The sequence below is a fragment of the Nelumbo nucifera genome, chromosome 1 (assembly GCF_055504915.1).
Source record: "Nelumbo nucifera cultivar China Antique chromosome 1, China Antique-T2T, whole genome shotgun sequence".
In the NCBI taxonomy this organism is placed as follows: Eukaryota; Viridiplantae; Streptophyta; class Magnoliopsida; order Proteales; family Nelumbonaceae; genus Nelumbo; species Nelumbo nucifera.
Genome location: NC_142649.1, coordinates 72,364,484 through 72,390,707, shown reverse-complemented (window position 1 = coordinate 72,390,707; position 26,224 = coordinate 72,364,484). Strand labels below are relative to the sequence as shown.

At 39.8% G+C, this 26,224-nt stretch overlaps 2 protein-coding genes across 9 annotated transcripts; both read right to left on the bottom strand.

Moving 5' to 3' along the window:
• Positions 1–633: 633 nt before the first annotated feature.
• Positions 634–7,855, bottom strand: LOC104604851 (glutamate receptor 3.5-like). Of its 4 annotated transcripts, XM_088903457.1 has the most exons (8): positions 7,179–7,855; positions 6,904–7,007; positions 6,264–6,641; positions 4,181–5,526; positions 3,485–3,762; positions 2,434–2,465; positions 1,890–2,299; positions 634–1,256 (listed from the first exon to the last, which is right to left on the bottom strand). In XM_088903457.1, exons 3-8 carry the CDS (start codon positions 6,568–6,570, stop codon positions 810–812), a joined length of 2,820 nt encoding a protein of 939 aa, XP_088759583.1. In that variant the 5' UTR covers positions 6,571–6,641; positions 6,904–7,007; positions 7,179–7,855; the 3' UTR covers positions 634–809. The 4 variants fall into 4 exon arrangements, with proteins under 4 accessions (XP_088759583.1, XP_088759580.1, XP_010267709.1 ...); XM_088903454.1 differs by having other exon boundaries at positions 6,904–7,855; XM_010269411.3 differs by lacking the exons at positions 6,904–7,007; positions 7,179–7,855 and adding an exon at positions 1,695–1,782 and having other exon boundaries at positions 1,118–1,256; positions 6,264–6,846.
• A 3,496-nt stretch (positions 7,856–11,351) lies between these two features.
• Positions 11,352–22,542, bottom strand: LOC104604850 (glutamate receptor 3.7-like). Of its 5 annotated transcripts, none has more exons than XM_088903421.1 (7): positions 22,369–22,542; positions 21,655–21,918; positions 16,328–17,673; positions 15,478–15,755; positions 15,258–15,289; positions 14,734–15,140; positions 11,352–12,120 (listed from the first exon to the last, which is right to left on the bottom strand). In XM_088903421.1, exons 1-7 carry the CDS (start codon positions 22,388–22,390, stop codon positions 11,704–11,706), a joined length of 2,766 nt encoding a protein of 921 aa, XP_088759547.1. In that variant the 5' UTR covers positions 22,391–22,542; the 3' UTR covers positions 11,352–11,703. The 5 variants fall into 5 exon arrangements, with proteins under 5 accessions (XP_088759547.1, XP_010267706.1, XP_010267707.1 ...); XM_010269404.3 differs by having other exon boundaries at positions 21,655–21,912; XM_010269405.3 differs by having other exon boundaries at positions 21,655–22,260; positions 22,369–22,526.
• Between the last annotated feature and the right edge of the window lie 3,682 nt (positions 22,543–26,224).

The following is a 26,224-nucleotide window of genomic DNA, read 5'->3' as shown; positions in this document are numbered from 1 at the left end:
CAATAGAGACAACCCCACTATCAAGAGGAGAAAAAAAGGCATCAAGAACTGTTCGTACAGCCCCCCAAAAACAGCCAGATATAAGCAACAATCCACAACCTTGTTACAGGGATGTTTCGGCTGTTTGACAGTCCAATAAGGAGTGAAAAACAACCCAGAAATTTCTAGGTTAAACCAGATTCAATGGCAGCCGAAGGTAGTACAGGACAACCAAAGCTTTCGGACAATTCAACAGTCCAAACACAGTCGAAAGCAATACAGAACAACCGAAAGAAAACTGAACCCAGAAATCTGAGTACAACTTACAGTTTCGAACCAGAAGAAAACTGAACCCAGAAATCTGAGTACAACTTACAGTTTTGAGCTTAAACAGAACTAAACTGTTCCTCTTCCCCTTTTCTTTTCTCTGATTCTTCTTGGCCACCAAACCACTTCTCCAAGAGATTCAAGTCTTGGGCACTTCCAATGACCTCCAAGAATCAGGCAACACGAGTCAAGCTTCTAGCCCTAGGATACTGAAGTTTAGATATGCTCTGATACCATGAAGAAAACTGAAGAGAAGAAAGTTGAGGGTTCAGCAATGAGGGTCTGAGAAGAGGATTTCGAACTCACACTCTCTCAGCCCCCTAACACTGTTTTATTAGAAATATTTGAATAATTACAAAGAGGCCCTTAGTTGGGCAAGAATTTACACAGAACTTAATATTGACAGGATGGACCCAGAATAAGGCCCATTACAAAAAAGAAACATAAATAACAAGAAGGAATAAGCAACCTATGGGCCATTCGGCCCATCTTCTCTACACTTCTCAAGAACTAGACTCTCCATCTGAGCTCTTATTACTTTGTTGTTGCTTACTATCATTTACCTTCTTCTTGAGCTTGTTCTTGATCTCTTCTTCTTTCTTATCAATAAACTCAATTAGGTTCTTGAAGCTAGTTGAGCGGGTTGCTTGCTGAGACACTGAATTGGAGTCTTCTTCATCCTCCTCCACCTCTGAGTCATACCTGCGGTACTGACGAAGTACCTTAATGGAAAACACAAGAAGTGCAATGAAGCATGCAATACCACACATGACAAAGAGGCCCCAAAAACTACTGAGAGACAACCGGTTGGAATCTACATCTTCAACTTCCATGGAGCAGTCATTTGTTGACAACCATTTATTATTGATCCTCTGGAGATCACCATTCTCTGAGAGCTGAAGGATGGCGGTTGACAAATCAACAGAGAGAGGGGAGTCCCTCTGGAATGCCTGCCAAGATGGAGGAAATCTAGGTTTAGGTCCATATAAAAATTTACAACTTTGAATTTTTCAACAAGAGAATTTCAAGGAATATTCTTGCAACAAATTAGAAAAAAAAGAAAAACATGATATGTTCCAAACTAGCCAAGTTCTCATAATAAACTGAAACATTAATAACCTTATGGGTATTTCAAAAGAGTTTCAGGTATATTGGAATGAATGATAGAAGAGAATTCCATTTTAAAGCATTATCAGAATTTGCATGGAGGGAATTATTCATTCTATGTATGAGAACGAAAGTTGAAGTAGAGACTTCCAAGTGTGATGAAAAGTGTCAGTAATACTACTTGAAGTTGACATTCCTAGGTGTAAAACAAGGATGGGTAATAATTGTTTGAAATTATACCACTGTAAAAGAGTCCAATATTTATGGAAATTTGGGAATACCAGCAAAGAATCAGTAACACATAGCCTCACTAAATTTCCAAGAATTGGTGAATTGTATAGCCACCAGTTTATCCTTCAACCATCTACACTGAAATCCAAGACCTCAGCTAATTAAACAATTCAACATGGGCATTATAATACAAAACTATTTGCTTGTCCAAGGTAAGAGCAGAGAAGGTAGAGGTTGATACTTACAAATCCCCATCCACTTTTTGTGAACTCCTGTCCCACAATCCTGAATCTGCAATTGGTATTGGACAAGAAAATCTGAACATAAGGTAGTTCATCAACAATTGCAGCAACCCCACCACCTTTTGGTCCACGCAGGAGGGCATCAACATATTCCTTCGGGTCTCTTAGGTTCTTGAGCCTGGACTCTGGAATGTTGAGTTCCTCAATCATATATTTTCTTGCAAAGGACCCGTCCTGATACCCAATAGGTTCATTACTTGATATCAAGCTGTCAATCCCTTCGATCTGTGATGTCAACTGTTCCACCGTCAGGATTGATGTCAAACTAGCTGTATAACTCGAAGAGATAATTAGCACTACAAATAGCCATATGATCAACACCAAACGTCCAAGAGTGCTCACAGTGTTTTCTCCTGCATTGGATCCAAGCAGATGTAGGGTGTAAGGAACTCAAAGTTTGAACTACTTCAATAGAAGTCACCTAATATAAAGAATTTATGCTGGTAAACCATAAGTGAAGAATAGAATAATGGATAGATTTACTCACTGTGAGCAAAAAACATCGTTGAGAAACTAAACCTGAAATATGAAAAATAAAATGTGAGGGGATTAAAATGCCTCGCATCCAAAATCAAAGTAGAGGAAACTTAGTTTTCAGCACAAATTGGAGAACCACCAAAAAATCCAGACAAGCACAAAGTACTTAAGTTAATATAACTGATCGATATTTCTGTTTCTTTTGTTTTTGGTAATCAACAATATTTCTGTTCCAAGGGCAAGAAAACTGAACCAAACTAAACTGAAGATCTCAGCAAAAAAAATGTTAGGTGGTTTTATAGAAATCATGCAAATGATTATACAATGCTGATTAAATGATCAAGCATTGGAAGATTTAATGCATGAAATAGGATGAAAAGCATGGAATCATGGTAGTATACAGAGTATGGTGAGTTAGGAAGCAGAGGATCATAAATGAGTGCACAGAAAGTTGCAAGGTGCATTAAGTAGGACACTGGTGAGTTGTATGTAGGTAGATAAGTGATACATTTTCTTTAAGAAATCATGAACTCGGGTTGATTCTTAACCTTCAAGGGATGAACATAGTTAACATGCATGGGAGGACACAAAGGGTCTAGATTCATCCATTTCAGTCTACAAATACCCTATCCTTCGGCATGGAGGGAAAAGTTGATAAGTTTGTTTCAGGTATTTTTGTCAAAATTGAGAGTTGAATGACTCCTCCCTTGGTGGTCTGAGTGGTTCCTACATTGTGATTGAGCAATTCCTGGCTTGGGTTGAGTATTCCTCCCTCCTATCGTATGATATTGCCTTCTATTGTTTTGGCTATGGCCTGTTATTTTGTGTATTTAGCAAAATTGTCCTGAATTTCTCTATTTATTGTTTGTGCTAAGTTATGTTTCATCGTTGCCCCCATGAGTGGCTCAAATTCCCTTGAACAGGGTACTGGAGCCAATTGGCATTCCAAGTTTACAAACAAAATGATTGCATGATTTATTGATTCAACACAGCAATAAGGACTCTAAGATGGGAGTGCTAGAGAAAGAAAGGTGTTTCATGGAGAGTTTTGGGATACTAACCAAAACACAGTTATAAACTGTTGTCTTGGTGGGCCACGGAATTCAGAATTCGATCTGTGCTCAAGAATCCAAACAACAATGCCCACAAAGAGAAAGAAAGCACCTGTTGTACACCACATTTCTACTGTAAAAGGCTTTAGAAAAGCCCAAGCAGTAGACTTTGTTTGTCGGACAGGAGCAACTATGACAAGGCCTGATTCAATGAAAGGCTGTGTGAAATCCACAATCCTTGTCCTATTTGTAACAATAGTTATGTCTCCAACAGCTGCATCAAAATCCTGAAGAAGAAAAGAGGATACGAATTAAATAATTTTCCTACAGCAATTTAACATCCGAAAATTAGTGGACAATAAAGAGGAGTTATGAACAGTTCAAGCCAAAAATAAACTAGTCAACCAAATGAGAGGCCATTCAATGGGGTCCCACTAGGAGATCTATGCCAAGAACCGATTTAATTAGATATCATAACCATCAGACTATTTGCTTTTCCTCAGATGGTCAGCACAAATATCCTGAGCTTTCATATCAATAAAAGAGAAGTTGTGATCATCCAATCATCTCAGTTTTACAGCACAGAAACCCCCCAATGGGACACATTGAAATCTTTGTCCTGAACCTGCACATGTACCTTTTTCAATAACAAGTAAGAATTCAGGGACTATATTGAATTTATAATGATTAACTTAAAATACTTACATTTTGGTAAACCATTTCAACAAGTTCATTGTAATCAGGATTTCTTGAACCATTCCCATATAATATGTATGTATGTGGAACAGAATACTGCAACAGGGACACTGCAGCTTCAAAGACATCTATGCAGAACCCTTTCACCCCAAGGGCACCCTTATCCTTTGATACAAATTCCTTATAACTTACTCGATAAGGAACCCCAATTCTTAGAGGCTTCCCATTATCGGGGAACACCCACCCACGTGGCCTTTTTGTGGTTCCACCAGGCCATACTATGTCATTAAGCTGTTGGCTACTGCTAGATGTGTTAGGAGGCTTTGTATACAAGACCTCTGGAACTACAACTGAAAGACCTGAATAATTCGACCAATATCCTATACTGATGTGAGACCCAGTTCCACCAATATTAATGATATCATAAGCTGGATGGATCAAATTTCTGTCTGAATCATATTGAATCTGACCAGTTAGACCCGTAAAGTTTATTGTCATCAATTTCTGAAGCAGCACCTGCCCTCCATCAAAGGATCGAAGCATTGTTAAATGCATTGTGCTTCCATTTGCATCATGCAACCTGGGATCACTAGAGAATGAAATATTTCCTCCTTCATTCAGGAACTCATCAAGAGCATGAGCAATTAACCAAACAGAATCATAGGCATAGAGAGCATAAGAATTCAGGCTTAAGCTAGCATTCCCTTTATGCTGTAAGCTGCTCCACCGAGAAAGGAAACTCCTTTTGAGGTCAGAATCTGGGGTGTGATGGCGCAGTGCAACCACCCCTGAGAGATTTATCTTCTCAAGGTTCATCGGTTCTGATGAATCTAGAACAGAAGAGAGCCAATCTGTTGCAATCCAGACATAGCCAGTGCCCATCATCTGAAGAGTGTTTGCAACAGAGAAAACTGTTAAACCAGAATCAGGATTTACATGTACAACATAAACTCGAGATTCCATCATAATTACTGTAACTAATAAGTCATGAATCACATTTCTTGAGGCCCCTGGAGGGAAGGCAGCTTTATATGAGATCTTGGAACGTTTCTTAGCCAGAGCATCATCCAATGCAGATATCCCATTTCTCCCATAATCATTATCCACAAAGATTGCAATTACCTCCCTCCATCCATTAAAGTCGATAAAATCAACTATTGCCTGCATCTGGAACAAGTCACTATGTGTCGTGCGGAGGAAATAAGGATACTGTAATGCAGAGAGAGTAGGATCTGTTGCCGCAAATGACAGAAGTGGCACATGAAGTTCATTAGCAACATGAGTAATCACATGAGCTACAACAGAAGATTGTGGACCAATTATTGCAACCATATCTTTCTCCAAGAGCTGCAAAGCTGCAATAGTAGGGGGAGTCTCCGGTCAAAAAATTGGCATCACTGATTAGAAGAAAGGAGAGGAGGGAGATGATGATAAAGATGATGATGATGATGATGATGATGATGATGATGATGAATGTCATAGATGCAGAAGAAAATCTAGATGGTTCAGAAATTATTCTGATTCCATTTCTTACCAAATTTGTCTTGTTTTATGTTCATTCTTGTCAAGTCCTTGTTTTTTGGAAGGGTGAATTTCAGAATGCAGATTCTTTTGATATCTTCAAGTGGGGTTATAAAGATCCTTGTGATTCAGAACCACCTTGGAATATTGATAGAAGTCGGGAAAACCCTCTTCCCATTTTCATGATTCATCATTCATGAAGCTCCTTAACCTTCAAATATTTGTCTATTGCATCAGTTAAGATGCACACCAACTCAGCTAACTTAATTTCTAAACTGTTATTTAGTTTCCAATTTTGGTTGGTAAAGTAGTATAATAGTATTAAACATGCCACTCGAGAATTTCAACCGTTTCACAATCCAAGCAATAATAATATCTTTAAGTAGTCCCTCTACAGAAGCCCAAACGACAATAGCAAATAGCAGAGTCACAAGGAAAATAAAATGGAGACTGCAAATATGGTGCAGTAAACTAAATAGTGTCTGAACACCAGACCACCGCAAGGCAATTGAAACACAGACTTGAATTCTATAAAGAACACGATGTCTAAGTGATTAGTACTAGACAATACCTTCTATAGTACCAAGAAATCCACTGCAATTTGTGTCCTGCATGGAAACACGCAGCTTTGTCCGCCCAAGAATGGTAGGATCGGAATTAACATCATCAACAGCAGCTGAAATTGCTGGCATTGACACTTTACCAATGATGGAGTCGACGGTAAGCAGAGTTCCTATGTTCACAACACTTGGCACTGTGGAAGTAGTGGACCTTTGAGTCCTGCCCCTGACTTCCAGAGTCAACAAACAACAGAGGAACAGCTGAAGCAGTCTCGTTTCAAATACCCGACGGGACTCAAAAATCTGATGGAGCTCCATGGGAGACCTATTTCGATTGGATTTGTTCTTCGAGTTACAAGAACATGGTCTTGAAACTTTCAGCTCAGTACCTGCATACATGAGAAACAAAAAGAAAATAAAGATGCAGAACATAACAACAGCAAACCAGCAGCAGGAAAGAACAAAAGAAAAGCTTTTCAGCTTGGGGAAGATGCTCAATGTATATAAACAGTTGACTTGAAAGCTTCTTCGAGTTTCAGATACCCATGTATTATCTCCAAAAATAACATACAAAAGACTCAAATGCAGTAACCAACTGTACTGAAAAATCTCACATAATAAAACAATAAAAAGACTGCTAATAAAAGGTACCGGAAACAGTTGGGGAAGAGCTTAGCTGCAGACAACAGTTTCCATTAGAATGAGCCTCACTGCCAATTCGACGTCAGAGCAGCTACAATCCACTATATATACGTCTGCTCAAGTAAGAAGCCCACCATCATCTTCAAGCACAAAATAAGAGGAGAAAATAACAGAATCCCAAACAGTCCTCTATAGAAGTAAAGAATCAGTTCTTTTCTACTTTTTCTGATTCTCCAACCAACAAAGAGCAACCATCACAGTAATTAACTTTGTTAAAGACTCACCCCCCAACATGGGTAAAGCAGATATTTGCTCAAACTTTAACTAAATTTGCTGTGGGACATGGGTTCCGATTAATCCACATCAAACCCAATACCTCAACAATGAAGCAACACGTGATTGTATGTCTTCATCAATAATCTTCAGATTGAGGTAAAGATGGTGTGTCTCCCAGTCCCATCATGTCAAACATGTCCTCGAGATTTTCAGAGAGAGGTGACGGCATGACATGCACGATTAGCATCTGTAGACAGATATAGAAAAGGTTGAGAATATTGATATCGGAGAAGTACGGATGCACCCGATGCAGAATTTTGAATTCCAGCCCCTCCTACTACTAGCCCTTTCCCCTCTAACCCACATTCTGCCCGTAAATTTAACATCAATTTACGGTCAGGATGCATTTCCTGAGACTATATAATTCTGATCTGGGCTGATTGGTCATTCTCCCTATTGATATAAGAGTTATAAGAGTGCCAGACAGATCGGAACTTTGATGCGTTTTACCAACAAAGACTAGATGTGTCGCCTAGCAGAAAACGGAAGGGTTTCCAAATTCCAGTTTTGAAAACGATGGGGGCTTGTAACAACAGTCCAAAAGACGCCGTGCCTTAAACAGCATCAATGGACGCCCGTTGCGTTTAAGCATAATCAACATTGCAAGGCACCGCCATTAATCTTCTTTTGCTGGGTTGGTGGGTCTCTCTTACTCTACTTCTTTTGTGGTTTCTGTGAATGTTTGTCCAGTATTTTGGAAGCTGAGATGGAGGCGATATTGAAGGCTATTGTTTTTGCCAAAATTCTTGTTTTGATTCTATTTGACTGTTTGTTTATTTTGGGAACAATCCATTAGGAATAGCATACAAACAAAGGCACCAACAGAAAAAACACAGAAAACCAACGGCACAGCAATAGGAAAATTAAACTGCTAAACAGAAGTACTACTATTGGTCTGAAATGAATTCTATTAGTTTTGTTCATACAGTAGCCCAAAGGCTTAAAACATCTTAACGACTGTAATGCTTTGGTTATCAATAGGACCAAGACCAACCAAAAGTGGATCCTATAAAAGTTAGGGTCTACAGACAATTAGAATCAAGACTTTTTCTGGCTTCTTCTGGACTGATTTTTACTGATAAAGATAAAGGTTGGGCTCCATGGTTATAGCAACATAATAATGGATTTATGGCCCCAGAGGACTAGCCACTTGTAAATCAAAACACCTTCTAGACTGTTTATTTGTTTTTCCAGACACTTTCCCTGGATTGTGTAGATCTAGGCGGTTTGACCCACAACTGATCACTAGTAAGAGTAAAATCCGTATTAGGGGTGTAAATGGTATTTGAAAATTCGATTTCGAATGTGATATTCAACATAATCGAATTGAATTCGGATAATTCGAATATTTAATCGATCAAATTCAGATATTTTATTCATACCGAATAATTAATCGAATTCGAATTCGGATATGATCTGATTCGATTCGATAAATATCCGAATTCGATCGGTTATTTAATTTTTTATATAATAATTAAGTTATATAAATAATTTACATATTTATATACTTTATATCAATAAATATTTATTAATTATTTAAAATAATTAATTAATCAAATTCGAATTGAATCAAATCAAATGTTGAAATATTTAATCAGATTCGAATTCAAATATAAATTTTCAATATCCGTTGAATATTAAATCAAAATCGGATATCAGATTTTCTAGTCGGATTCGAATTAGATATTACCTATTCGATTCGGATTCGATCCGTTTACACCCCAACCATCAACGGCCAGGTTATGGCAGGTCACACACAAAGGCAGAAGCATCGAAACTCAAAAGCAAGGAACCACACTGCTTCAGCCTCGTGGTTCACTTTCAATATCGTCCCTAAAGTTACGCAAGAAGATATTCCCCAAGGCTTCTATGTCCATTCCCAATATGCCTCACTCAACAGTGACATCTCCAACCCCTTGATCCCATACTTCCCCAGTTGTTTCAGTTGTTTCTTTGTCGTGATCCGCTTCATTTTGTGCATCCGATCCATATTCAGTTTATGAGTCCGACCGAAGAATTATGCACTTGGGAGTTTTTTCTTTGTATACCAGTCTTTGGGGTTTAAGGGTTTTTTTTTAATGCACAATTATGTACTCTTCACCCTTGTTTATTTTATGGTGAATTTATGCTTTTTCCCATGTACATATACATAGGCTATAAGTAGAATCATGTAAATGTGTATTCTCTTAATAGTTGGTATCCTCTTTCCTCTATCCTGATTTCTGATGTTAGGTGGGTTTCACTTACAGAACATGGTGGGTGGGTAATGGGTGTTGTTAGGGTTGAAAGCAACTGGTATTGAGTTAATAATGGAACTGAAATATGGTTTAATCTTATTGCCTCCCATGAGATCACCCCTTTCCAGTCCTAATAGCAATCTACACAAACCTAAGGCATGTAGTAATGTGGTACAACACTTTGGGCCAAGTGCAAAATGGAGAGAGAATGACTGGGATAATCACGATGCGTTACATGTCATTATCAGTCTAATATGTAGGACCCATTTTAACAAGGTTGGCCTGGTTTATCTCGATTGACCCACAATTACAAGTGGAATTACTCTAGATGATTAAGAACTCAAAGCTAGTTTAGACAGTTGGGAGAATGCCAAAATGGGTATGGTTCCTTTTTTGTTGGAGGGAACCAAAGCCAATCCAGGGTGGACTGTGGAGTGAGATCCTCAGTTTGCTAAAGTTACATGAGAGAGAGGGAGAGAGGAGTGTTGGCCAAAATTTAAAGAGTCTTTCTTTGGTTGGCACTTGTAGTGAAAAATAAACTCCCACCCAGGAAATTGGTAGAAGGGTAGGGGCCTGAACAGTCTGTAACTGATCAGACATTTACTGTAACTTGAGTACATGCTTCCTCATGTGGATTCAAATGTAACCAAAGAACCTCTTGGGAAAAAATAAAATATTATTTATCATTTCCATTTAGTAAATGGCAGTTGTTGAGAGTGAATCTTGTACTGGAGACAATAATAGTGACCATAAAATATTATCAAATTGTGTAAAATGCAAAGAATGAGGACATGTTGGCAATAAACTGAGCTATAATCAAAGATTATATGTATTAGCTAGCACATTGTAAGTACATGAACCCTCTTGGGCAGATGGATCACATGTGTCTGTGGGTTCTTATCCCTCATTTAGTTTCTTTCTTTGGGCTAACTACAAGCCTAATGATGTTTATTCTTGTGGGTCACCATGAGACTATGAGTGTGCCGAAGAGTCTTGTTAGTTTTCTCCTTCACTGGTCCTCTGACCCTATTCTTTCACAGTGGTGATGGGGACTATATCATGCAACTACGGCCAGTTGTATTCTTATGACTTGTCACTTTGTCAGTATGCTTACGGTGGTGCTTTTTTTTTTTTTTTGATAAGAAAGATTTCCATTAAACCAGAAAACAAACATTACATCAACAAAGAAAACACAACAAACAAAGAAAACACAACAAACAAAGAAAAACACAAATCCACACCCAACAAACTTAACTAAGGCTACCACCAAGGTCCAATCTAATAAAATCTGACAGCACCAACGGGACAGCATTAAAAGCTATAAAACTATTCTTCAACCCCTGCTTTGCTGCCGAATGTGCTACAGAGTTAACAGTCCTGGAACACCAGTGGAAAGAAACACCACTGGAAGTTCTGTTTTGTGTGCTAGGAGTTTGTGATTTTTGTGGGCATTGGAATCAGTGGTTGGATGAACTCTTCAGCACCAGGAGGACCCTAATGACTTGATGACCAATTGCCAAACTTCATATGGCATGCCAACCTTGATCAATTCACTGGAAAACAAACTACTATTGGGGGCAATAGCCCCATATGCTACTTCTGTTTTTACTGGCTTACAAGTCATCAGAACTCGTAGTGAAGCGACCAAAGGTCCCAGGGATTAGACAATTTGTTTTTTATTTATCAAATGACAGCTTGGTGAATGTTTGGAGAACCTTATTCCCTTTACTACTAAATAGCTTGTCTTTTCCATTAATCACAACACCATAGCTGGAGCCTGGAGGAGGTGCTCTGACCCTTTTGAGTAATTACAAACCAAGTCCACCTCAAATGGCCCAAACCCGCAATCAACCATACAATAAGAAAGTCCACAAGGTAAGGAAATGAAATGAAATCACCGAAATATTACACTAGCAGCAGCATCCTACTTATCACACTTGTAACACTACAGAAATGAGTAATTACATGCTTCACATCTGGATTTAGAGTTGCAGATAACCCAGAAAAGTATCACTTATGAGTTTTACACAGAAATGTCCCACCAATGCCAAATTATCAAACCATATGATACCTTTTGTACCTTAAATCTAACAGCTGTATACTATACATGAGCATTTACAAGTTTGCTTGTAATAGCAAGTCCCAATGAAGCATTGATCTTTTTCAAGGCCGGTTTGTCCTAGGTTCAGTGAATGGACCAATCTCATCAATTCCCTTGATATATCTTCAGTGTTAATCAGCTTGCCTGAGGCTGAGGATTGTCACACTGCTTGAACATTTTTTTTGTAGCTTCCTCCTTCTCATCTATAAAATCAAAGAAATTATAAATGATCTGAGAACAATGAGCACTTGAAGACTCAGAAGATGAGGCAGAAGAAAGGTCCCTCTGTTTCCGTTTGTATTGAACAAATTGACGAACCATCCGAGCAAGAAACACAAGCAATGCAATGATTGTAACGATCCCACATAAAAGAAAAAGACCCCAGAAGCTGATCATATGCAGTTGGTTAGACTTGGATTGGTGTCCTTGTCCTTCAGTGCAACCCATCTGACAAAACCACTTCTTATGGATCTTGTGGAGTTCACCATTCTCAGAAAGCCTCAGAATAGCTGTAGACATGTCAATGGCAAGAGGAGAGTCTCTTGGGAAAGCCTGAAATAATGTGTTGGAAGAGATTAAATAAGAAATTTCTGAAGAAGAACAGTTAATACGGTACATAATGGATCAAGCTGTAACTGGGTAAAAGAGCAGCCCAGTGCACAAGGCTCCTGCCAATGCGGGGTCTGCAGAGGGACCCTGCATTGACTTATAATTTTGATCATTCAGTTACAATCAGACCTTATTCAGATCAAAGTTGACATGTGTTATGGTCACACCATCCGGCAGGGCACCGCGGCGCAGTCATAGGCAGCAGCCGCACAACAGGCCGCACTGCAGCATGCACCGCCCATGGCGCACAGCACGCACCGCCAGGCAGCAGCGCGCACCGCACGCACTGCACGCACTGCATGCCAGCACGCACCGCGCACACACATGGCACCGCACGGCAGCGGCACCATGGCGCAGCACGCACCGCCAGGCAGCAGCACGGTAGCAGCACCATGAGGCGCGTGCACGGCAGCGGCACCCTGAGGCGTGCGCACGCACTGCACGGCAGCAGCACTGCGCGCACGCACCGCGCGGCAGTGGCACCATGAGCCGCGCGCACGCACCCGGCAGCAGCAGTAGAGCGGGGCCCACACGACAGCTCATGGGGGTGGGCCCACCCTTATCTGGACACATCAAGCCAACTCGCCGCCAGCTTACCTTATCCTTATCTTATCCCTTATCCCTTAGCTTTATCTTAATCTCATCTTTATCTTATCTTAAGTAAGAGTGAGTTACCAATAGGAGTAGGTAATTAGGAGTTTGAGTTCAAGTTGGAGTTTGAGTTTAATTAGGAATTTCCTTCTGTAAGCTCCTATTTAAGGAGCCACGAATTGAAATAAAGCATTCAGTTTTCCAGCCAAGAAAAGAGTGAGGAGAGTTTGGGTGGTCTCTTGGACAAATCACCCCAAAGGAGAGTTCGGGTGGTCTCTTGGACAAATCACCCATTGGGTTTCCGTAATAGGGTCTGTAAGCAAGGGAAGGCGCAGGGGGCTTTCGCACCGTGGACCGACCCGTGACGGGATCCTACGTGCGGGACCATAACAACATGGATGTCCCATAGATGGGCAGTTCCCAATTTCCAAAATGACTTCATGAACCATTTTTGCTTGAAATTTCCTTGAAAATGGTTAAATAACCTCCATAATTTCTAGGTACATTGACTTATCGCATACCTAATGGAAGTTTCATCATTGCTTCACAAGTTTTGTAATGGTACAGTGTGTGCTACAAGGTTTTGATCGGAATGCCAAAATTATAAGAATGAAAACAGAATCAAAACTGGCAACCAAATTCCTACAAGGATTCAACTAGCACACCCCCAACCAACCCCCATCCCCAAGTAATTTTAAAATCCATAGAAAAAAGCATTATTGAAGGCTTCAAGAAACCATAAGTTAATGAGAGCATGATATATTCATGAATCTCTATTTTTTAAGGATAAATTACAGATAGGTACCCTGTACTTTGGGGTAATGACATTTAAGGGCCTGAACTTCCAAGTGAAACATTTTAGTACCTTGAACTTTCAGAAATATACACTTAAGTCCAACTCAGTTAAAACTGACATTACAATGAGGACAAAAGTACAAAATGCCTATGTTTAGATTCTCTCTTGCTCACTGAACTTTTATTTTATTCTTTTTTCCATATGAAACCATCTCTATACTTCTTTCTAACAAAGAATAAACGCACTTGAAAGGAACAACGGAAAACAGTGAAAAAAAAGAAAATCTGAATATGGGCATTTTGTAATTTAACCCTCACTGGAACATTATTTTTAATAGAGTTGGACTCAAGTGTATATTTCTAAAAGTTCAGTGTACTAAAATGTTGCACATGAAAGCTCAGGCCCTCAAGTGTCACTACCTCCAGAGTACAGGGTACCCACATGTAATTTACCCAGGGATAGTTCAAGAATTTCCATTTATGAGTCAGAAAGCTATAAGGGAGCACAACGGGGAACCTATGCTAGTCAGCAAAAGGATGCAGATCACTGAAGTTTGAAATTTTGGAAAAAGATGTGAAGCTTTAAAGTGGAACTGACTGCATCTAATTCAGCTAATTACTTTCATTCCCTAATTTCACAATGTAGTATACCTTATGCAAGATTTCATATTCAATATGCACTTGGACCCATCAGACCCTTATGAAAGAATTGCATATTCAATATGCACTTGGACCCATCAGACCCGTACATAAATACAACTATGCATGCTAACGTGGATCTGAATAGAGTTCAATTCCAGTCTATACTTGTAGGAGCATAGAAACATAGGGTGATGGCACCACCATGTTAATCATGTGAAGCTTAAGGTTCTCTCCAACATGAGCAACATGGCAGTATTTTCCACCACTCCCAAGATGTAGAGCCAAAGTATTTTCACCCATTTGTCATTTCCCACATAAGGGCAGCCCAGTGCATGAGGCTCCTGCCAATGCAGGGTCTGGGGAGGGACAGATGTACACAGCCTTACCCTGCACATACAGAGAGGCTGTTTCCAAGATTACAGTAAATAAGTTGTTTATTACCAAAAAAAAAAAAAGATAAACATGACAATAAAAGAAAAATAAGAGAAGAAAATCCATATGTATTTGAACCCTAATAGTTTCACTTACAAATCCCCATCCATTCTTGGTAAACATCTCGCCGACAATCCCAAAGTCAGTTCGGTTTGACAAAAACAGCTCTACATATGGAAGCTCATCTACAATTGCTGCCACCCCTCCATTCCCCGGCCCAAGCCTCAGTGCTCGTTCATAATCTTCTGGACTTCCAAGAGAAACCAGCCTTGACTCAGGTATGTTAAAATTGTCTATCATATAGCTCCGAGCAAATGATCCTACTTGATATCCAATTGGCCATCTGCTTGTGGTCAAACTGTCTAGTCCTGTAATGGGTGATGTCAGCTTCTGGATTGTAAGAATTGAAGTCAAGTTTGCTGTGTAGCTTGATGTGATCACCATCAACAGGAAAAGCCATACCATCATTACCATACGCCCTAGTGCACTCAAAGTTTGTTCTTCTGTAATTAAATAATGTAAGAGTAAACACCAGGCTCAATATCAAATTTAGTCCTTCAAATGTATAAAAAAAAAGGTAGAGATATCAGTAAGGGTATAAATGTCAAGGTCTTCCTTACTGTTTGTCTTAAAAAGGGTTGAGAAGCTAAACCTGCAATATAAAGATGGTGAGATGTGAGCCTAGAAACTAGGATATCTAGGGAAACAAAAGTAAATGGAACTGAAAGTGCAAAAGCATTCAGAAAACTAAAAGAACATGCTGAGCTCCAAACTCCCAAAACATAAATAAGTAAATATGGCATGTAATTTAATTAAAAAAAAAAAAGATGACAAGCTTACAAGAACATAGTTATGAGCTGCCGTCTAGGTGGCCCCCGGAAATCATCATTAATTCGATGCTCCAAAATCCAAATAACTACCCCAATCAAGATGAAAAATGATGCAGTAACACACCACATATCCACTGTGAATGGCTTAAGGAACACCCAAGCACTTGACTTCCCATTGCTGATGGGAGCTACTATGACAAGGCCTGTAGCCGCATAAGGCTGAGTAAAGTCAGTAATCTTCATTCGGTTAGTGACAATAGTAATGTCTCCCACAGCTCCATCAATCACCTAAAGCACAATGACACAGAATAAGTGAAATTAATGATCTAGGAATAATACCCTGTAGACAGTACCATATAGCAGTAAAGTGAGAGACATGCAGCAGAATAAAAGCACCATTTGATGGTTTACTGGAGATCTACTAGTACAAGAACCTAAGTGAATAGATTATCCTAACTGTTAAATATATTTTACAATTATCCAAATAAATGTGGAAAACAATTAGGGTCATCCTATTGATGATTTTTAGCATAAAATATTTAGAATAAGAGTCACAGGACCTCTCCAATTGATATTCCAATCCATCCAGCATGTGGCCCATGTGTATTGGTAGGCCATCCTGACTCTAACCAGTGGGGAAAAAAAGGCCATTACCCATTTTGGTCCCAGCTATCTGGGGCCTTGGGAGGAGTGAACCAGATATAGACCTAACCTTTGACACTTTTTTTTTGCACAAAGTGGCCCCCCTAGCAGTTATGTAGTCCATTCTGTATAGAGAGAGAGAGAGAGGTAGCCCATTCTGTAGAGAGGGAGGGAGGGAGGGAGGGGGAGAGAGAGAGAGAGAGTCACTGCATACATACATTTTCCGCAACCATTCTCACAAACTCATCATAACTGGGATTGGACTTGCCATCCCCAAAAGCCACAAATTTGTAAGGAATGTCATAGGGGACTAATTCCCGTGCTGCAGTGAAAACATCAATACAGTATCCTTGGAAATCTTTGGTGCCATGAATTTCTGTTACAAATTCAACAAAACTAGCCCTATATGGGACTCCAATTCTCAAAGGCCTTCCATTGTCTCCAATCACCCATCCACGTGGTTTTTCAGTCCTCTTGCCAGGCCAGGTGACATTTTTGAGTTTCTGGTCTAAAAGGGAACCATGACGCTGTCCCCTCTTTAATGTCTCTGGGGGCACAACTGAAAGGCCCGAATAATTAGACCAATAACCAATCCTTCGAATTGTTTTCTCATCAATATTAATGATGTCATAACCAGCTCCAATAAGGTTCCTGTCTGAATCAAATCGAACTGGCCCTGTTAAACCTGTGAAATTCATTTGCAGTAATTTGCTTCGTAGAAGAGTACCACCATCAAATGTTCTTAGTTTTCCCAGCTTCAGAGACGATGTTTGCATACCACGTAATGCCTTATTAAATGAAAATGTGATGTTGCCATAATCATTCAAAAAATCATCAATAGAACGTGCAACAGCCCAAACCGTGTCATATGCATAAAGTCCATATGTATTCAATCCATAGCTTACAAGACCTTTCTGGAACATATGTTTCCATCGAGACACAAAAGCCTTCTTCCGCAAGGATTGTGGAGTATGCTGGCAAAGCCCAACTACTCCTTGCAGGTTTTGAAGTGATGTTTGGTTCATGAGTGGAGAGGAATCTAGAGTAGCACAAAGCCAATCTGTTGCAATCCACACATAGCCATTGGTCATCATTTGAAGATCTTGGGCCACAGAGAAGATTGCAATACCTGAGTCAGGATTAGCATGAACAACAAAAACACGAGTCCCAATCAATTTGGTTTTATTGAGCAAATCAGTGATGTAGCTAAGATTGGATCCAGTGGGCCAGGCCAGTTTATAAGAAATCTTTGACATTTGCTTTGTGAGTTCATTATCTAAAGAAGATATTCCACTTCTTCCATATTCATCATCAGCAAAGATAGCAATGACCTCTCTCCAACCATAATAACCAATCAAATCAGCCATGGCAGTCATCTGGTAAGCATCACTTTGTGTGCTCCGCACAAAGAAAGGGAATTGAAGGGCAGAGAGACTTGGGTCTGTGGAAGCATATGAGATAAGAGGCACTTGAAGTCCATTGGCAATAAACGAAATCATATGGGCTATTGTAGAGGATTGTGGGCCAATTATGGCCACCGCTTCTTTCTCAAGTACCTGAAAAGCTAAACATAACAACCAATACAATCAACATCATGTAATCTTTTGGGTGATAAAACCACATAACAGTCTATTAACACCAATTGCAGTGCAAATGATGCATAAATCTGGCCCAAAAACCCATTTGGTGGGTCTTAAAAAGGAATGGAACAGCCTAGTCCTAAGAGTTGGCTCTAAGTAAGTCTTCAAAGGCATGGTCCAACCAAGCAATTTGTTTAATAGTATGTTTTCTTTATTCTGTAGATTTAGAACTAAAAATTACATCTCCATTGCTGAAATTCACAGGAGGGATACTCCAAAAAAAGGGAGAATAAAAAAACAAGAAAAAGGGAAATAAAAATTAGATAGAAGATCCAGTTGATGAAAATTCATAGCTTAATTCACTTTGGCATCATAACAGTGAGTGAAACTGATGATTCCTTTAACATACGAAGAATAGTTCTGGAGACCATGTCATGTGGAGCACAATTTGGGGCCAACTAATGGAGTTTTTAAGCAAAGTTGTTCAAACTATTAATATAAGATATTTACTCAAAACATGTATATCAATTAAGAAAACAATACAATTTAACTTCTGAAATAGATAAGAAAATAAGCCAAAAAAAAATATCACATAATTTTTACCTCTAGATAAATTCAATTTCTATCACATATCTCATCAAGAATAAATTGCAAAATTAAAAAGAAATGCCACTCAATAAGCATTATAGGGGAAAGATGGAGGGAAAAATCAATTGTGATCAACGTGCTACCAAATCAAATTCCGGTCAATCTCAACATGCTATCTAAGCACATTTTTGAGACAATCTTGTGTCACACAACCCCAAGATTTTCAGAAAATTGTATTTTGACCCCAGAGGTCTGGACCCTTCTATGATGATTAGGACAAAATAAATGAGGAATGGACAAGTGATAGAAAGGAGAGGAAAGGGTAGAATTTCACTTCTCAACGTTAATCCAAGGAATAATGGGGAGGACTAAGCATAACTTAGAGGAAGCATAATATTCTCCAGACACTACTTGTATAATGCCACTTAGAGGAGAGACAAAAGCCTCCTTTAGATGGAAATTCTAACAAAATTTGATAGATTAATAAACCTAAGAAACCTGCAGAGGATACATTTTAAAACAAGAAAAGAAGAAGATAAAAACAAATGACCGTCCACAATTCAATAAGCATGGCCTCATTTGAGAAGCTTCTCTTAAATAGATGATCAGTATCAAATCGGACTAATCACAACAAAGGGAAATTCTAGAGTGCAAGGAGAGATAGCTGCTGATTTAATCCTTATGACAGCCCCAAGAGATATTCACTTTTGGACATCACAAAGTAAATTCATGTCTGTAATTTGATGAGCACTATTAACATCAAAAGTAGAGAAGAGCCAATATTCCCTACAAAGCTCGCTCAAGAGAACCAACAAAATTTGTGAAGCAACAAAATGATGCATCCCAAAATTTCAAAAAGTAGAAAGTTGTATATAGATTCTTCCTGTGGAATATTGTTGGGAATGCCAACTCCATCCAGAAAACAGAAACAACTCAAAATGAATAAATAAAAGAAATATTAACAGTTGAAAAAAAAACAGCAGTGAAAACCATTTAGATGCCGAACATGCAGTCTCTAGAGACCTCATTTTTTTATTAGTCTCTAGAAACATCAATTAGAAAGTTTATGTACCTTGGACTTTCAATGGAGCCATGAGAGATATATCAAAGGGGATGCGAATATGAGTGAAAAAATTTGCATACATACAAGATGTTGTACTCAGAAATCCAGAGGAAAAAAAGAATATAGGGATTCAGCATTTAGGCTTTATATAAGTTAAAACAAATTTTACTAGTGATGGTATAAGGATTTTAGCATTGCTTCGTATAATGGTAAAATTTCAAGCTGACAAGTATGAGAAAAAGGCAGGTTCGAATCTGAGAGTGGCTACTTTATGCAAAAAATAACCATTCCTACCCCTCCCAAATCCCAAGATAACTAAGACCAAAATTGGGTAATGGCTTTCTTAAATTTTACTAATGATGGCATATTGTTATCTTAAATAACTGATGTAATAATTATAGAAAAATGATCAAAGATGTAACTACACATAAAAGAACAAACCAATGGAAAAAACATTATCCAATTAAACTAATATATGAATTAATAAAATTTTATAAAGAATTGAAGATTTTAAATTCACTCCAAAATATTAACCCGAGAATATGATATTTTATACTCGCATAGTAAGGAATCAGAAAAGAGAAGAATAAATCTCAAAATCAGCCTCCACACATGTTGGCATGTGATTCTTTTGGGGTTTCAAAGGCTCCATGCAATATAGAATCAGACAGTTTGCTGATACCATAAATTTGATGTTATCTAGAAAGGACAATATTACCAAGCTATATTAGGACAAAAGAAAAACAATTTCTCCTTAGTAGATTACTGGAGATAATGATATGGTGCTTTATAGGTGGTACTTCTAGCTACAGAGGCTGGAGGGCGAGCATAACAGAAAAAATTAAGAGCTTATGAAATCTGTATAGGATTAGGGAAATTTTTCTAGTAAAACGCTGTTTAATAGACAGTACAACAACCATCAAATCAGAGAGTACATGGTCAAAACAGTGAGGGCAGGCATCTCTAGTAAATGCACAAAATGAATCAAGTTAAAAGTAGGTGAGGTCTAAAAGAGACCATATGAAACATGACCTAACCTGGGTCCCTTCAATACTAGAGAGACCAAAGACACTGAGTGCAGGGAGAAATATATTCCGTATTCAAAATCATGATGTTCATTTCATGGTAACTGTGAAAGCTTAGGGGCTAATGAAATGGAATAAAACACAGTTATATGATACTAGGCTATAGCTGGTAAGTAAATGTGCAAGAAAGTACATATAGGATAGAAAGTTTAAGCTTCCAAATGATCCCTCTGACATCTTTGTTCATTCTTAAAACAAAAATACTCTGTTCTCCCTTAGTAACTGGATCTCTCATTAAGAAGCAAAGAAGATAAATATAGAATCAGCTTAATCAATTTCAGTCACTACTTAGATCTAGGGGTACCACCATGTTATGTCTGCTCTTCTCTCTTTCATAAATGGCAGAATATGCTTCTTTCCCATTCTCCAAGTTGGATATTTCTGCCTTTAACCTCTCTTAGGATCTCCTATCCTCTGCCACCTTCTCCAAAGAAAACATCTTGAGAGTTTAACCGAGACTAACATTTCTAAATTAGTAAGTCTGATGTAAATTTTATATTTCCAAATTTTGGATAGAATTCAAGTTGCAATTTAGAATTTGAATGAACTCTCTGTTACAGGCAACAGTAATATTGTAATTTTGTTTTTTTTTTTCATTTCTTCTTTTATCCAAAAAAAAACTACTAGAAGAGAACATCCTGAGAGTTTAACTGAGATTAACATTTCTAAATTAGTAAGTCTGATGTAAAATTTATATTTCCAAAATTTTGAATGGAATTCAAGTTGCAATTTTAGAGTGAATGAACTTACTGTTACAGGATACACTAATATTGTAATTTTGTTTTTTTTTTTCATTTCTTCTTTTATCCAAAAAAATAACCTACTAGAAGAGAACATCGTGAGAGTTTAACTGAGATTAACACTTCTAAATTAGTAAGTCTGGTGTAAAAATTATACTTCCAAATTTTGGATGGAATTCGAGTTGCAATTTTAGAATTTGAATGAACTTACTGAGGCAACAGTAATATTGTGATTTTGTTTTTTTTTTCATTTTTCTTTTATCAAAAAAAAAAAAGCTACTAGAAGAGAAAAGCTGAGAACAAAGCCCTCTAGGAATTCACCTTATCAGGCCTCCCAAATCTCAACAAAGTTTATTAATATCTAGCCACTAAAGAAAAACACTAAATTGAAAAAGAAAGAGCTCAATAAGACGTTATCCACGGATTAACAGTATCAAGTATCAACAGGCAAAACCGCAAAACAAGCATGAGAAAGAGACTGGAAGCTACCTCCAATAGAGCCCAAGAAAACATTACATTGCGCATCTGCCATTATTAAGTTCAGTCGAGTTCCATTGAGAATGCTCTGATCCGCATTGATATCGGCCACGGCAGCTTCCATAGCTACCTTGGCATCTCTACCGATAACCGAATCATAAGTGAAAACCGCACCAACGTTTACAACTGCAGGTCTTTGGCAGTAAACAAAGCCACTGAGGAGGACCCACATCGAAACGAAGAATGACACAAGCAGGGCGGTCCCCATAGCTGAAGCTTCAAAGTTCAAACCAAGTAAACCGAAAAGCAAAAGAGGTAAATGGGGTAGCAGAGACTTGAACTGTAAAAGATATCCAAATTAATAAAGAAGTTGTAGAGCTCTTTCGATAGTTGTTCCTAGAAAACAACAATTAATATCTAACAAAAGTAAGGGCATCCCTGATTGATGATAAAACACAAAAGCAGGTACCCAGTTCAGCTTGGTTTTGCAGAGAGCACCCAAATAACCAAGAACAGGGTTACAGGGGCACCTTCTACTCTGTAAATTGGACTACTTTTCTGAAGAAGGACGTACGCGGAACACCCAAGTGCCTAACCGAAGAGCAAGCAGCCATAGAACTACAGAAGGCTATTAATTAGAATTAAAATCCATTGCTTTTTTTTTTTGCGTTTGAAGTACGAAAATGAAACAGAGAATAAAGGCAAACCACACTCTTGGAAACCTACTTTTGATTCGGTGAAGACCCATGTTTGATCGTTATGGCTATCTACAGGGGGGTCCCCCCTCCACCATGATCCAGGTCGTTGAGACCATTAATTGAATAGAAGGAAGAACAACTCAACAGCGGAACACCCAGGCCCCAACACTGGAGCTTACTGACAATCGCCGATTGACTAAAATTAATTGAGCATCAGTACCCTTCTTCCTTTTTCACGTGCATGGGAGAAATGGGATTCTACACGAACATGCATTGACATTCTACATACCCTTGGATTAGAATCTTTCCATGTCTAAAGGTATGAGGATCTGGACCCACAATGCTTGGCTGTGATTTATGAGTTATGACGAAGCTTCTTGCACACTTCCAATGTAGGATCAACCCTGGGGCCCACTTGCAGACTTTCAGCAACTTGGAATAGTATATTGATTCGCTATAGTTTTACATAGCACTGGATTGGAATATTTTATTGATGCAGTAAGGAAGTGGATTTGCTAGACGCATCGCTCACCTCGTGACAAATAGATTTGGAGTTCAAAAAACAATCTCCCATGCGATGAACCGATCAACGGGTAAAATTGAATTTTGGGGGGCTGTTATTTTCCTGAACGAGACTCATCCATGTATTATTTCTTGATTTCTTCTTCTGTTACTGTTTAATATAATATCGTATTGAATCTAGTTCCAGCCTGTCTCTTTTCTTTATACCGGCCGGCCGGCAGTGATACCGACGTTCCCAAATTTTCATGCAGCTGCCACATTCATTCGTTGTCGTCATTTGGCAAGCTCTGAACTCCATATTCTAATTCTAAGCAAGGTGCCAACTGGGGAAAATATTTGGCCCATGTCCCTTTCAAGAAGAACATGCGTCCAATCTTAGTACATTTAAAGGCATTTTGTACAGTAAATTTAAGGTTCAGGGTTAGCATTTAAGGCTATGTTTGTTTGTTTGTTTGAGCCATGGTTTTGAAAACCGGTTGACTTAAGAATAGTCAAGTAATCGGTTCCGTTTCATTCTAAAGTCGCTTTTTGACCCAAAACTATTGATTTGGTCAACGATTTATTGAACGGAAAGTTAAATCATCAAGTCGGATAATGGTTTTTGGCCATTTTATTTTATTTATTTTTTATTTTTTATTTTTATGTTTTTAAGTCAGAATTGGCCATTTGTTCGAACCAGACAGTCGGATCATTCAACCTGGGAACCGGTCCCAGAACGATTTTGCGTCTGGCCCGGTTTTTAAAACTTTGGTTTGAGATTTAAATACATATTTACACCTTTGATTAGGAGTCTTCTAGTTCGTTGAACGATGTAAAAGGGAATCGTTGATTTTTTGAGATTTACACCATTGTTGTTTGGTAGTCATCATAGTGTAAAAGTGTAAATACAAGTCTCCATCAAATTTTGAGAAAAAGATGGAGTTTTATATCGATTTTGTTCGGGTCATGGCTGATCTGGCCCTGCGAGACACGTGGCGCCCAGTTATTGCCCGACTACATCATCCTAGTTCGGGCATGTCGGCCTAGTTCGGCCACGTCAACATAGCTCGGCCACGTCAGCATAGCTCGGCCGAGCTACGCAATTATGGTGACCCCGCATCTCCTTTCAGCCACGTTGACTATATGTCAGGTGGATGAACACAACTACGGATAAAGAGGAATAAGGAACACCATTCCGCTGGGGAATGGAACTCTATCTCAAATACCTCAGCGGTTAACCTCATCCTGACAACTCCGGAAGTGCAATCCGACTAGGACACAGATTTTCGGCTATAAAAATGTACTCCATGCTCGAGGTAAGGGATCCCAACTTCTGAGACCTACACTGCTACTTAGCTTGAACAAACATCCTTATAGCTCGGCCTGACCACCTACCACCTCCTACTGACTTGAGCGTCGGAGTACCTACTCGAGGATAACTCCTCGGGCCTCTGACTTCTACTTCCTTAATCACAGGTCTTGAAACACGGCTTCGTCCTTATAGCTCGGCTCTGCCCTAACAAAGACTATCTGGTTGCTCTCCTCAGTTCATGCACCACCTCGGATTGAGCAGCATCAGATTAGCGTCGTATGTGGTAACCGTACAAAAAGCCTTTCCCGAAAATCCTTCCTCACCGCACTATCAAGAAAGCGATCAAGATGCCGAAGAACCAACCCGAACAATCAACAAGCCGATCCCCATCTCGGGAGTCTCGCCACCAGAGTCCTCCGCATCAAGAAATTCCACAGCCTCCATCCGTGGTTGATCATGGGCAGTTTTCAGCAATGCAAGAAAAGGTCGACAAGATCTTCGAAATGATGCAAAACCTAGGATCCGTGGCACCGCCAAGCAAGACCGTCCCCCCTTATGCATCGACGCGCACAAAGGATGATCCTCGTCTCGAGGACCCCAAAGCGCGCCGAGCAGACAAGGGCATAGCGCGGTCCAACCACGAAAAGCAAGATACAACAAGAAGGTCGGCCCCCTCGGCCCGCTCTCATAGCAGGATGCACCAAACCACACAGATCCCTACCAAGGAAAGGCTCGACAGACGAATGCCACCTCACGTGGTCTCTATCGCCGAGTCTAGCTCCGTGAAAGACCGCGCCACGTGCCCCAAGAAGGAAAGGGCAACGCACACCGCGGCCCCGGACCAAAGGGATGATGAGATTCGGGAACTCTGACAATGCTTAATAGAGCTAGAGCGCAGCCAGAGAAGCATGGTGCCGATTGTAGATCAGCCCACACCACCGACCACGCCCACGACCAAGGAACCACCCTTCACCCAGGAAATTGTGGACGAGGCACCTCCCACAGGATGGTGAGCACCTCAGCTTGACAAGTACGATGGAAACACTGATCCCACTGACCATATCGAGGTATTGAAGGCTCAGTTGATGTTGCACGAATCCCCCGAGGGCTTGATGTGCAAAACCTTAGTGGCCACCCTCGCAGGTCCAGCCCTAACCTGATATTCCTCCCTGCCTCCACGCTCAATAAGCGTCGCGGGAGCAGCTAGAAACCCAGTTCCGTGCTTAGTTCACAGCGAGTCAAAAGTATTAGAAGACCTCGGCCAGCCTCATGCAGGTGCGACAAAGGAAAAATGAGTCCCTCAGGGACTACCTAGCAAGTTTCAACAAGGAAGCACCACAGGTTAGGAACCTGAACCAGTCTGTGGCTATCACCGCTATTCAACACGGCCTCCGCCCATCTCCATTCAACTTCTCCATCTCCAAGAACCCTACGCAAACCTTGGTTGTGTTGATGAGCCATGCGCAGAAGTATATCAGCGCAGAAGAAGCGTAGACACAACTACGGGATGAGGAAGAGAGTTCCGACAAGAGGAGAGATACTGAGGAGCGAAAGTCAAAAAGATTAGATCAAGACCATAAGAGGCAAGACCGCCAACCCGACCACAGACCACGGACACCCCCGCCGACCTATCAAAACTTCACGCCGCTCAATATGCCGCGGTCTGAAGTCTTGATGCAAATCCGCGATTGCAACTATGTTCGTTGGCCCAAGAAGATGAAAACGCAAAGCAATAAAAGGAATCGCGACAAGTATTGCGAGTTCCACAGAGATAATGGCCACAACACGGAGAACTGCTTCGACTTTCGCAACCACATTAAAGACCTAATCAGACGCGGATAACTCGACGGGTTCATCAAGAGCAAGAAGCTGACATAGGAGGAACAGCGCACAGAGGATGCTCGACCACCGCCCCGAGCTCCCCCCGCTGGTGTGATCCACATCATATCATGTGGAATCGCCGCAGGAGGGGAGAGTAGCTCGGGGCGCAAGAAGTATGCGCGATTGTGCGAAATCAACAATCGGGGCACAAGAAGAAGTGTGGCCAGTCCATCACATTCATCGACGATGA